Source organism: Elgaria multicarinata, chromosome 8 (genome assembly GCF_023053635.1).
Source record: "Elgaria multicarinata webbii isolate HBS135686 ecotype San Diego chromosome 8, rElgMul1.1.pri, whole genome shotgun sequence".
In the NCBI taxonomy this organism is placed as follows: domain Eukaryota; kingdom Metazoa; phylum Chordata; class Lepidosauria; order Squamata; family Anguidae; genus Elgaria; species Elgaria multicarinata.
Genome location: NC_086178.1, coordinates 63,114,496 through 63,126,309, shown reverse-complemented (window position 1 = coordinate 63,126,309; position 11,814 = coordinate 63,114,496). Strand labels below are relative to the sequence as shown.

Sequence of the window (11,814 nt, the reverse complement as noted above, 5' to 3'; positions counted from 1 at the left end):
ATTGTAGCAGCAAGATGTTTTGGACTGAAGCATTAAAAAAGGGGCTTCTAAGAAGCCTAGCAAGATTCAGCTGAAGGGTAAAGAATGGAGCTCTTGTGGTAGAAGTGTGCAAGATGTTTTGGCCTACAATTCCCATCATCCCTCACCATTAATTATGCTGGCTATGGTTGATGGGACCTGTAGGCCAAAACATCACCAGTTACTCACCCCAGCAGGCTTGGGCTATCTAGGAAATTTCTCCAAGTCTACCTCATTATTACCTAACCCAGAAAATGACCTGCACCTCAAGGTTCTTGAGAAGGTTGAACCTTTACCCCTGATCAGTTGTACAGCAATAAGCAATAGAGGACTCGTGGATGTGGGGAAGAATGAAGTTCTCCTGTCTGATCTGTTTGAGCCCTGCAGCATAGAACATTAAAAAAAACACCCCACACAAACAGGAAAGAGCAAGCATTCAAGTTTTTGCAACCCCTGAAAATGCCAGGGTTTGCTTCTTTTGTAAATTGTGCTTTTCATTACAGCTTTGCTTTCCTGACACAGCTGTTTATTGCTTACACTTTAAAACAAGGCTATAATTAAGAGAGGGAGGGAGACAGGAACCAAGGAGCATTGAGACAGGTCTGAGTGACCTTTTGTTTCCTTCTAAATGTGGTTCTTTACTCCAGCATGGTCTGGAAGTACAGTAGTGGATGCACAAATATTCCAGAAATGTTAAAACATTCTTAAAGATGCACACATTTTCTTCTTTTAAAGACATTCACTCTTTTGAAAAATGTGACCTAGCTGATGTCCATAAACCTATGTCCTCACCATAATGAAGGGTATCTACTTCTAGGAAGGGAAAGGGTATATTCTAGTTGAACCTAGAAACTTAGGGCAATTTGAACTAGAAGCAGAAGTTAGCTAGACTCAGCAGAAGATTACCTGTAACTGCGTAGTTAGCACAAGTTTAAATGGCCTGAACAATGATTCCCATCTTGCTGTTAAACCACATTTCCCCTTCCTGGTGTAGACAGCCCATCAAGTGTCCGGTTTTGGATGAAACTCATGAGGTCCTCTGGGTTGCATGTAGATGAAATGTCTTGTTATAGTCTCTGCTGGGGGTCATGGGATAGTATTGTCTCTTGCTCCCAGGAGTGTCCAGCAGGAAGATGTTGCAGCAATAGGGTTCAATTTTAGCTGATGGACAGGTGAGTGAATGGGCACAGAACTCAAAACTGAGGTAGGAAAAGCAAAACAGGATCCTTCGAAGCTTTTGCTCAGAGTCAGCTCTTCAGTGAAGAAAGACACTGCATCCCTTTTGCATGAAGTAACAGGAGGGCTGGGAGTAGAAGACAGTATTTCTGACTCATACTGCAGCAGCTGGCCCATGAAACCAAAGTTTGGCGAGATCAGACTCCTACGTTGTTTGATGTAATCAAAGGCTTCCTCCAAGCGGAACTTTCTCATTTTCATCAGGTACGCCATGCAGATCGTGGGAGACCGAGAAATCCCGGCTTCGCAGTGCACCAAGATTTTGCCCCCTGCCCGTCTGGTGCAGTCTAGGGAGAAAATAATCATCAATAGTAATGAACAACAATAATAACTACTACTACAAATAATTACTACTAGTAGTAGTAATGTTGCAATGAAGATGTCAGTTGTCATTAAACATTGGTCCTGCTAATGACGCCATTACACAAATGATTTCCCAAATCTTATTTCACAACTCCTTTCCATAAAGGTGCAGGGAGCTGACAGAAGCGATTTCACAAAGCAAGTTAATTTCAAAACTCCAGAAAATGAATTTCGCTTTGCCCGCATTTACCACATTTATTCAAATAACACGTCGAAATGGCTTTGTAGCAGGTAAAGGATAAGGGGTTTTCCTCCCCCTCATCTATCAAGTTATCGCAGCAGATGTGTAATAAAACAAATACTACAATACCACAAAAGAACTGAAACACAGTTAGGCTCCTTTCACAAAATGGCACAGAGTTGCAGTCAAAGGTGCAGGTTTGCCGCCCATGCCCTCCAATTGATCAAGATGGACTGATTTTCCTGTTGGCTAAAAGCATGAAAGGTACTGCTTTTGTCCCCACCCTGCGGGCCTTTATGGTAGGCACTCAGCATGCATTTTGAGCAGGGATGTCAAGTCCTGGGTTCCTGGGGTTTCCACCACAAAGTGCACAATAAACTAGTCTAAAATCTCTAATTATAACTCTTGATAAGTGGTACTTGGACTCAAGTCCGGCTATAAATGGTTTAGGCAGAACTACCATTTTACGCAATGGGAGGCCCCAAGGTTACTCACACAATTCAATTATTGTTATAAGATTAAAAAGAAAATGCTGAAAATAAGCTCCTTGTGCAAAATTTGTGGATTAAAAATAGAACTTGTCCTGCTTTGGCTGGCTTGAGAAGTGACATTCCCAAGTTGCACCTTGCTTTGATTTGATCAGTGCCACATAATTTAATTGTTATTTATGTGATTAAATAACATTAATAAATATGTGTTATTTATATTATTAAAGAAACCGCTAAGGTTTCTTTAAACATGAACAGAATTCCAAGTTTTTAAAAATGGAAAGAAGCTGCAAGTGGGTTAGAATATATTACTGCATGAACAGGCATTAAAATAATAATACTTAAGCTGCATGTTAAGTTGCACTTAAAACCCTGAAAATTAGGTCAGTATTATTATCCTCATATTGTCTTTGCAGGGCTGAGACAGAGAGGCAGCACCTTACTTAAGGCTACCAGTGCTGCATTTAGGAACAAGCCAAGTAAGCCATGCCTTAGAGCCTCATATTATGAAGAGCCCCTAAATATGCTGGATATAACTAAGGTGTAAGGTAACTAAGATGAAATCACTTTGGCTTAAATATGTTGAAAAGTCTGGTGTGACTTACAGCAGAGTTGCCTTAAATAGAGGAATTGTGGCAACACAGCATTTAGTATTGGAGATAAGCACAAACTTGAGACAGTTTAACAAGATGTTCAAACCGAATGACTATTAGTTATTTTATACACATCTTTAGAGAAGGCTAATACTATTTAACAACAAGCGGCCCCTAACGTTGGGTGGTACTCTTTCATGACCATTCCTATTATAATGTAATATACCTTTCCCCTTTATTTTATGGTGTGTGGGCTCTTGATATGGCTTATAGCCTCAGCATGTCTTAATTGGGCCTTGAAGGCTACCTAGCAAGTTCATAGTAGGGACGAGATTTCATCCGAGAGCTTCCTTGTTCACTGTTCAACAACTTTGACAAAAAGCAAAATATCTATAGAATCATGCCTACAGGCTGAAGATGTCTCTTATTTGCCAACAAGGTATCTGCATGACTGAACTAAGCTCTTGGTGGCTCATGGATATTTCTATCATTAAGGAATCCTGCCTTGCCCTGGTGAGCAGTCCCCACCCAATCCTATTGCATTTTATTCGGGGTGGTGGTGGTTCACCTCTCTAAACGTTTTGGCCTTTATGATAGTTTTTCACTAGATCTTTCTTTGTAGCCCTTTTTGCTAAGTTTCCATACCGTTAATCTAATTAACAGCAAACTGGTATCATGAGACAGGCTGAATACTGAAATGTGAGTTCCCAATCTCTACTGGACTACATCTGGGCCTCTTACATAAGCCTTGCATTAAGAGACAAGCTACACATGTGCTTAACTTGTGTACATTTAAGCTTTACACAGAATCATCACAGACAGCACTGCTTGTAGTTCATGGCCATTTGGCCCCAATGCTTTGCCCCTCCCCCTCTCTCTCCCCCTCCCCCCTCTCTCTGTCTCTCTATGTATATGCCCAAATGGGTACATACATACATACAAGTGAACTGAGATGCATCTGACAAAATGAGCTCTAGGTCTACAGAAGATAGCTACAATGAATCTCTTAGAGCTTTTAAAGTAGGGGTGAACAACTTGTGGCCCTCCAAGTGTTCAGCTCGTCAAGTCCCACCAGCCCTAGCCAGAACAGCCAATGGTGAAGAATAACGGGAGTTGAAGCCTAAACATCTTTTATCTTCCCTCAACTGGCTCAAGGTCAGTAACAAAATGATCAAGTTAAAACAACAAACTTTAACAATTTACAATACCAAACTGAAGCAAGCATAAAACATAAATAGTAGAACAGATATATTTCAAAAAGAAAAATATTTACAGTGCAATTTTTGTGAACTGCCGAAAAAGCTTTGGCTGTTGGGTGGTGTAGAAATATAATAATTGAAATTAAATCCTGTAGTTGTTCCCTTAGAAGCAAGTCCCACTGAGATCAATGGGTCTTACTCCAGCTATTATCAGACAGCCAAAAACCATTTCAGCAAGAGAGCAGCCATTTATGGCCCTAAAACCTTCCTAAAAAAAATGTGGAGGGGGGGGGGAAGGTTTTAATCATCTTACTAAAGGCCATTAGGGAAGAAAAGAGACAGGCCTCTTTTGGAAAGAACTTCAAGACCTGGGAATAGCCACTGAAGAGGTCCTCTCCCTGGTTCCAACTGTGTATTTTTGGGAACCTTGGGACATGCAGGAGGCCCTCTGATGGTGATCTCCACAGATATTGTTATTATGTACTTCAATGGGACACTTCTTGAGTGGTAGAGTTTGAGGACTGCAAGTGACATGATTATCTTTCATTTGCAATATAGAGAAAACACACCTACCAATAAACTCTATGGCTTCCTGGAAGTGTGAGCTGATATCTGCCATGTGACTGTCCTCCACTGGAATCCACTTATAGCAATATTGATCTGTAAAGGGTTCAGAGCTCTTCCTGGAGACATTCAGGAGTGCGGTGATGTTCAGGTTAGCTAGGAAATCACATTTGGAAGCATGGTAAGCACTGCCAAGGTACAGGAAAGGCAGGATCTCCACAGGGCCACCCTGGAAGGCAAGGGACCACATGTAATTATGGATTTTCTTGCTACTGTTTAAAAACATCCTCAGTCAAGAGACTCCGCAGAACAGAAAGTGGGGGTTGACCTTCAGGAACCATTTTAGGGCATTTCTAGGCATAACTGATACAATCCAGACGGGAAGTACTTTGCAAGAGACGGCAGTTTCTGTTGCAGGGGTTTAGAGATACTGTTGTGGTTGTGGCATTATAGTAGTTTTGCTTCCTATGCCTCTCCTGCTACTTCATTTGCACTAACAGGGATTGCCGCCTAAACATTTGGGGGAGAGGGTTAATGAACCCCTAATCCGTTCAATATAGGAGTTACAATGGGGGCCAGACAAGAAAGGATTACCCCTCTCCTTCAATCTGTTCACTTAAGGCCACTTGTCCACAAAAGTGCTTCAAAGTCCCCATTGCTTTTTTCTGAAACATGACAAATGTGCATGTTGGACTCCTTTTGTCACATTGCCAGACAGGAATGAAAGAGCAAACTAGATAGTTACGAACAGGATGATGACAGGAAGACCCCCCAAGGAGCCCAAGCGTGGGAGGCTTTAGTCATATCTTCCCCTAAACACACCTGATCATACGCTGGCTTGTGGTGGATGCATTGCTTCTCATAGAGGCCATTGATGTTTCTCTCAGCTTCGATCCTCTCTTGGGATATGGGCTTTGCATCTATGCAGAACTCAGGATACTGTGAATAAAAGGATTCATAACCTCCTATGGAGAAAGAAGCAGACAAAGAAATACGAATTAGTAGATTCAAAGGTGGATGGATCACAATTGTACTGGATCACAAATTTAAGACGTTGTGATAGCACTCTGTGCATGGAGAAGCTTCATAAAAAAAGAGAGGAAATCTCTGATAAGAGCAAAACAGTGCATAATTAAAGAAACGTAGTAGTAGCTCAGGTTTCACCTTGTTAAAAATTGGTCATTGGTATTATAATTCTTTGCAAATGGAAATCTGTTGGATTTGTTTCAAAGGGTTAAGACTAAAGTTAAGCATTTCTTCGGTATTTGTTTGGGGATTTTTTTAAAAAAAATCTGGCAGCTTCATGTTTACATTCATTTAAGAAAATGCAAATGCGGAGAGGCTGTTGTGTATTGATTAATAACTTCTATTTCCTTGCCTTCTGGCAAATGAAATGGATCCATTAAGAGTCATAAAATTTAATGAAATCCCATGATAGGCTCAGAACAGCTAAACAGCCCCAGATGTGTGGTTTTACGCTGTAAAATAGATTTGCTAAGTTCACTGAACGAATTAGTAAAAATAAATGCATCTTTTAAGTTGTTGCTTGGAACTTGACATTGAATAGAATTGTGAACCATGCACATGAATTACACCTGTGCTTTCAAATGCAAACTATACTAAGCATATTTCTGTTTCCTAGTTTGTTTTGTTTTTTGCTGAAATGAAATGCGATTTGCATTAGAGATAAAACCTATAGCCTTGAGTCATAAATGTAGTCAGGTGCAACTGGTTCAAGTGAATCTCATGGATACTGCTTTATTGCTACAGATTTTAAAAGATAAATCATAGGACTAGATTGATTGTGTGAATCTCTATCTAAAGAATCATATGTAGGATCATATGAGCTGGTATTTTAAACCCTTCACTCCCGAATTTCAGCTATATTATCTGTGCCTTGACTGAGTTGATACATGCCAAAACATTCTTAGCAGAATATTGACAAAGGAAATCAGAGAACCAAGGAGCTAATCCAAAGTCAATGAAAAGGTCCCATGAGGCTACTTTATGGATGTGATTTGATCCAACCACAGTGCAGAAGTGTTACATCTCCAACTTTTAGATTCCAACTTACCCTCACTAAAAGCTACCAAGCAAGCCCATTAAAAATCAATAAAGAGGCCTATTATTAACTAAGAATGTTGAAAGACAGAAAGACCATAAAAATAAGTCTACCACACATTAGCAGCTCATGTGTGACAGTGATTATCCTTGCTACTTGGTAGGATAATAGGAGATTGAACTACAACTACACAGAATTGCAGCTTGATCCAATGACTTTGGTCATTGGAAAAAGCTGCAAAGATCTCAGTAATCCCCCTCTCAAAACCAAAACCAAGAACATGTACTGTGAACAGCCAGCTCTCCTCCTCACCTTTGCTCTAAGATGTCTTCCTTATTCCTTTTATCTCCTGACAGTTTGTAGACAGGAGGTTTAGATATTATATAAACATTATACCAATTTTATGCCCATTTTTTTCTGCAGATAAATAAGGGGGTCAGGCCAATTTATTTCTCTTGGATAGATGCTTAGCAGGTGAGATGTAAGCAGAAGCCTAAAGGGATCAGGAGGCTGGCAGGCGGATGTTAGGATGAGTCACCTTTTCATACAGTCCTCCAACCTTCTCTGGCACTCACTCTGTATATGCTTGTTCTCCCCCACTAGCTGAACTCTGTTGCCATCATTTCTGTTAATACTACATTACTCATCTTGTGAGCAAGAGAGAGGAAGATGTTTCATTTTCACCATCAATGATTAAAATTCTAGGCATAGCAAAGTGGCAGCAGAACTATCCAGCATTAAAAAATGACATTATAGAAAAATAATCCCACCCCAGATGGACATTTTAGGCATATGTTGCCCCCTAAAAGGCAAGCATTTTTTCACGATAAAACGTGAAAACAAGTTTATCTATGTAGAGGAACAGCTTTATGGTCAAGGAGTGGATTTTATACTCATCTCTGCATATAAAACCTATAGCCAAGACTACATTACATGGGGGTTTCTAAATCCAGTTTAGTTCCACAGATCATTTAACAGGATTATCGGTAAAAAGTAAGTAAATGGCCCCGGTAGGAGTGCAGATCAGAGACACTGAACTAACAAGTGCTGGAAGCTTTTAAATTAGGGTGGTGGTGGTGGGAACCTGACAAGGATTATTTCATTCAGCTGTAAAAGCAATTCCCTGGAGAGCAGAACTGCGTTTATGGTAGCTGTTAGCTGACAAGAGTTCTGACTCATGCCTTTATCTCACTATGACTGCCGGAGTCCAGCCCCACTTAGGAACCTCATTCCATTCAACAGTGAATTCTCTCTTTCACGTCACTGTACAGACAAAAATAAATAAATAAAAAACACCCCTTGGGATAAGCCCCAGGATTCTTCCGCTATTTCATAGGGAACATTCAGACAGAGCTAGAAAACGTAGCAAGAGTTTCAAGAACAGCAAGAGCTTGTGATTCAAACCCAATTTACCAATGTAGCCAGTTTCCTGAAGATAAATGCAGCCTGTGGCAACAATCTAGCTTCTATTTAAGGATGGCATTCAGAATAGAAGACCACACATACACACAGAGATTCCCATATAACTAAATGTTCTTATTGGTTTAAACAAAAATAACTTTAAAGCCTAGTAATATTGAGTTATACTTCCCAAGATGGGCTAACATAAATGGCTCAAAAGCCAGCTCTGTACAGGTAGGTTGGAAGAATACAGAGCAAAAGTGTGTTGTTGTTTTTAAACACACTGGATCAGACATCTCAGCTTGCCCCAGGGTTGATCCAGGATGACAGGAAGCCGATTGTGTGTGACGCACTTCCTCTGAGGGTGACGTCTAGGCCTTGGAGTGAAAAACTCACTCTTGACAGAGCTGACATTCAGAAGAGTTTAATATTGTGATGGTAACACTGCTGAAACCAATTTATTTTTTATTTTATTTAAAGTCTTTTTCCACTCTTCATCCAAAGAAGGCTGCCTGTGACTTATTATCAATCAGCCTAAAGAAAGATGAAAACAAAAGTACATCTAATCTGAATTAAGATGTGAAATTTTTCAGATTGGTAGTACAGAGATTTGGGAGGAAACATTTTAGTAGCATCACCATATGGAACTTTGGCTTGAAACAGGTTCACTTCTGAAGGAAAGCAGTATCACTACATTCTCCCACCTCAATTCATACCCACCCATTTGGCAATGTAGCATAGGTTGCAAAACTTCAGATCCCCTTCCTGCAACCCAAAGCGATGCCATTGTTACATCAGTGAATGAAGTCTAAAGAATGCAGAGTCCATATGAACTGGGTGCACATACTATAGAGATTTCACTCCACGCTCAACAGGGGAAATAATCATCATTATTTTTTTGCAAATGATACACACGGAGACCAAAAGCAAATAAATGCAAGACATAAATGCTGGCCAATCATGAAAAAATTCGATTATTTATCACCTAAGAATATATGCACTTGCATAAGATATTTAATAGGATCAACTTATTATGCTACTGTTACAAAGAGGCAATTATTTGTTAGTTTATCTGAGGGCCTGCATCCTGGTGCCCTCTAGAGGTTTAAGACTGCAGCTCCCATGTTCCCGACCATTGGCCATGCTAACTGTGGCTGATGGGAATTGTCCTCCAGATGTTTTGGACTACAAGTAGTAGCCTACCCTATTTACCTAGTCAGAGGTTAGGGCCTGGACCTTATTTCATGATTTATAGGGAACTGTCCTTTAGGGGGTGCTGCTGGGTTTTTACACTGCCAGCTTTTTTACTTAAGGTCAGGGGCATTACATCACTTGCTCTCTTCCCCCCTCACATCTCATGAGTTAATATATTGCTTTTCAGGTACATTTACTAAACTATCACAATGCTTCTGAGTGGGCCAAGGGTACTTTAATAGAAAGTTAAAGAGGGGGCGGGGAAGGATTTTGGAGTTTGGGCTACTGATCCACATTTACAAGACACATTTTGCAACTTCAAGCATGTTCCAAACACTCTACATTTTCTCTTTACATAAATATGATGTTCTGATCGAAACTAACCCAGATCCAATATTTTTGCCCAGTGTGAATAATTATCATGATTAGCCGTGTGGATATAATTTTCAATGCGCATATAAAATATTAGGCTATTTTCTTCTCAGGTGGGGTTAATTTCCTATCCGTCATCGTCATCTTTACCTTGCATGAAAAAGTTCTGGGGTAGGGACAGAAGGGTATCTATGGAAAGAGGGAAGAACGCTACTTGTCCACCAGTTCTCACCTAGCCCCGGCAATCCTTTCTTGCCTGGCCCACATGGTAACTCCATGCTACACACGACGGATCTGTAACGGCACTAGCACTCGACAAGATACACACCGCTACACGAGCGGAATCCACCACGGCCCAACTTCCGCAAAATCTTCGCAGCTTGGGCTTGGCATTGCTTAACTAACACCACGGCCACTCCTCCCTTGAACGATTTCAGGTAAGCCCCGAAGTATCCCTAGGCGAGTCTCTAACAGAGCCTGAATTCTTACTACGCCCTTACTACAGAAAAACGAACACAAGTTAGGGGCATTTGATTTCTGACTGCTACTCCTAGGCGGCTGCCCCTTGCCGTCCCGATCGTTCCGCGCCTTCCCACCGCGAGCGCTCGTCTTCTGGGGCAAAGATGACCGTCTAGCGTAAGGGCTCCTTCACCTCTGTGCAGGAGAGAGAAGTTTGGAGTTGCAACTTCTCCAACCGCCTGCATCACGCAAAGAGGAGAAGCGCCCCCTGCCCAAACCTCCTTCCCTTGGGTTTGTAAGTATCCAATGGGGTTTTTATCCAAGGTTAGCCTAACTTAAATCGTATTCATTTCACGTGGGTCTACTCTAAGTAGGACGAACGCGCTCCAAGAGCCCTCAGGCCGAGAGGCTGTCTTGGCCACCCCGGCTCCGCTCCCTCGCCCTCCCGGGTTTCTCCTCGCCCGCGGCTGCCGCTCACCTTTGAGGAAGCAGACGCGGGCTCCGGGCTCCGGCAGGCTGGCCAGCAGCGTGTTGAGCACGATTTGCGCCGTGCTCTCTTTCTTGAGCTTCCGCCAGTGGCGCGTGTTTTGATCCAGCACGACCACCGCCGTCAGCAGTCGAGGCGGCGGCGGCGGCACCTCGTCCTCGCCGCCGCCTCCTACTCCGCTCCCCTCCGGGCGAGCCGGCGGCAGCAGCAGCCGCCCTCGGGCCGCTTCGTCGGGCACCACGAAGTGCAAAGGCACGGGCCGCCCGTGGGCGCGGCGGAGCACCACCGAGTTGAGGTTCACGTTGAGCGATCCCCGCAGGCAAGAGGCCGAATAGGCGAGATACGGTCTGCAGTCCAGGACCAGGCACCGGGCGGGCTCCTTCCGCAGCAGCTGCTTGAGCCGGCGCGAATCGAGCGCGGTTACCTTCATCTTTCGCGAGTTCCCCCTCTCTCGAGGCGGTTCCTGCGAAGGAGCCTCGGGAAGGGTCGCCGCCGGCGATTAAAGCTGACTGGGGCCGGTGGGGGGGGGGGGGAGACAGACGCCGCGTGCGCTTAACGGGAGCCGCCACCGGGGCTGCCAGCCGGTTCCCTTAATGCCCCTCCTGGCTGCGATCGCGGCGCGCCCTTCCCCGCCTTGGCATTTCCCTCCCCGGACTCGATCAGGGGATTCCGCTTGCCAGGGCAGGCAATTTATCTGAATGAAACGCCGGCGCCGCGCGGCGCTATCCATATAAGGCGACTAACGTCATCGAAACATTCCGCCGCCCGGAGAGACGCCTCTTTGGCTAAGCCCCGCCCGCTCGGGGAGAGAGGAGATTCCCTCCCCCAGGAAGAGGGGAGGAAGGCGAGCAGAGGCGATGCTCAGGAAGGCGTTAGTCAGACTTCTTGAAGCAAAGGAAGTTGAAGAACGCCTCAGAAATTCTCTAGTCATCAGAAAGCTCTCCTCACACTCACCCAGCTATCACTTGTTTCCGTCGACTTAGTAATGAAGGAAAGGAAGTGCGGTGGAGGTGGTGGCGGCGATGATGATGATGATCACGAAGGCAGAAAAATAGAAGTAGCGCCGCGGGGGGGAGGGGAGTTGATCACAACTCAAGTTGCAAGGTCCAGGCCCTTAAACTCCTCTATGCAGGCTGCAATTATTAAGCGTGCAATCCTGAGCAGGTTTAGACAGAAAAAAGTCTGTCTTTGCAGAGT

General features: G+C 43.5%; 1 protein-coding gene across 1 annotated transcript; it reads right to left on the bottom strand.

Annotated features, from left to right (window-relative positions):
- Positions 1–806: 806 nt before the first annotated feature.
- Positions 807–11,047, bottom strand: DUSP5 (dual specificity phosphatase 5). The gene is made up of 4 exons (XM_063131569.1): positions 10,609–11,047; positions 5,465–5,607; positions 4,652–4,871; positions 807–1,541 (listed from the first exon to the last, which is right to left on the bottom strand). Exons 1-4 carry the CDS (start codon positions 11,045–11,047, stop codon positions 1,105–1,107), a joined length of 1,239 nt encoding a protein of 412 aa, XP_062987639.1. The 3' UTR covers positions 807–1,104.
- Between the last annotated feature and the right edge of the window lie 767 nt (positions 11,048–11,814).

Bases quoted from the DNA above. Each gene is read 5' to 3' on its own strand.
- DUSP5 (XM_063131569.1), bottom strand. From the start codon at position 11,047: ATGAAGGTAACCGCGCTCGATTCGCGCCGGCTCAAGCAGCTGCTGCGG. The intron at 4,872-5,464 runs GTGTGTTTAGGG...CTTGCCTTCCAG, and splicing joins ACAAGCCAGCGTATGATCAG to GGTGGCCCTGTGGAGATCCT. The intron at 1,542-4,651 runs GTAGGTGTGTTT...TTTTCTCCCTAG, and splicing joins GGAAGCCATAGAGTTTATTG to ACTGCACCAGACGGGCAGGG.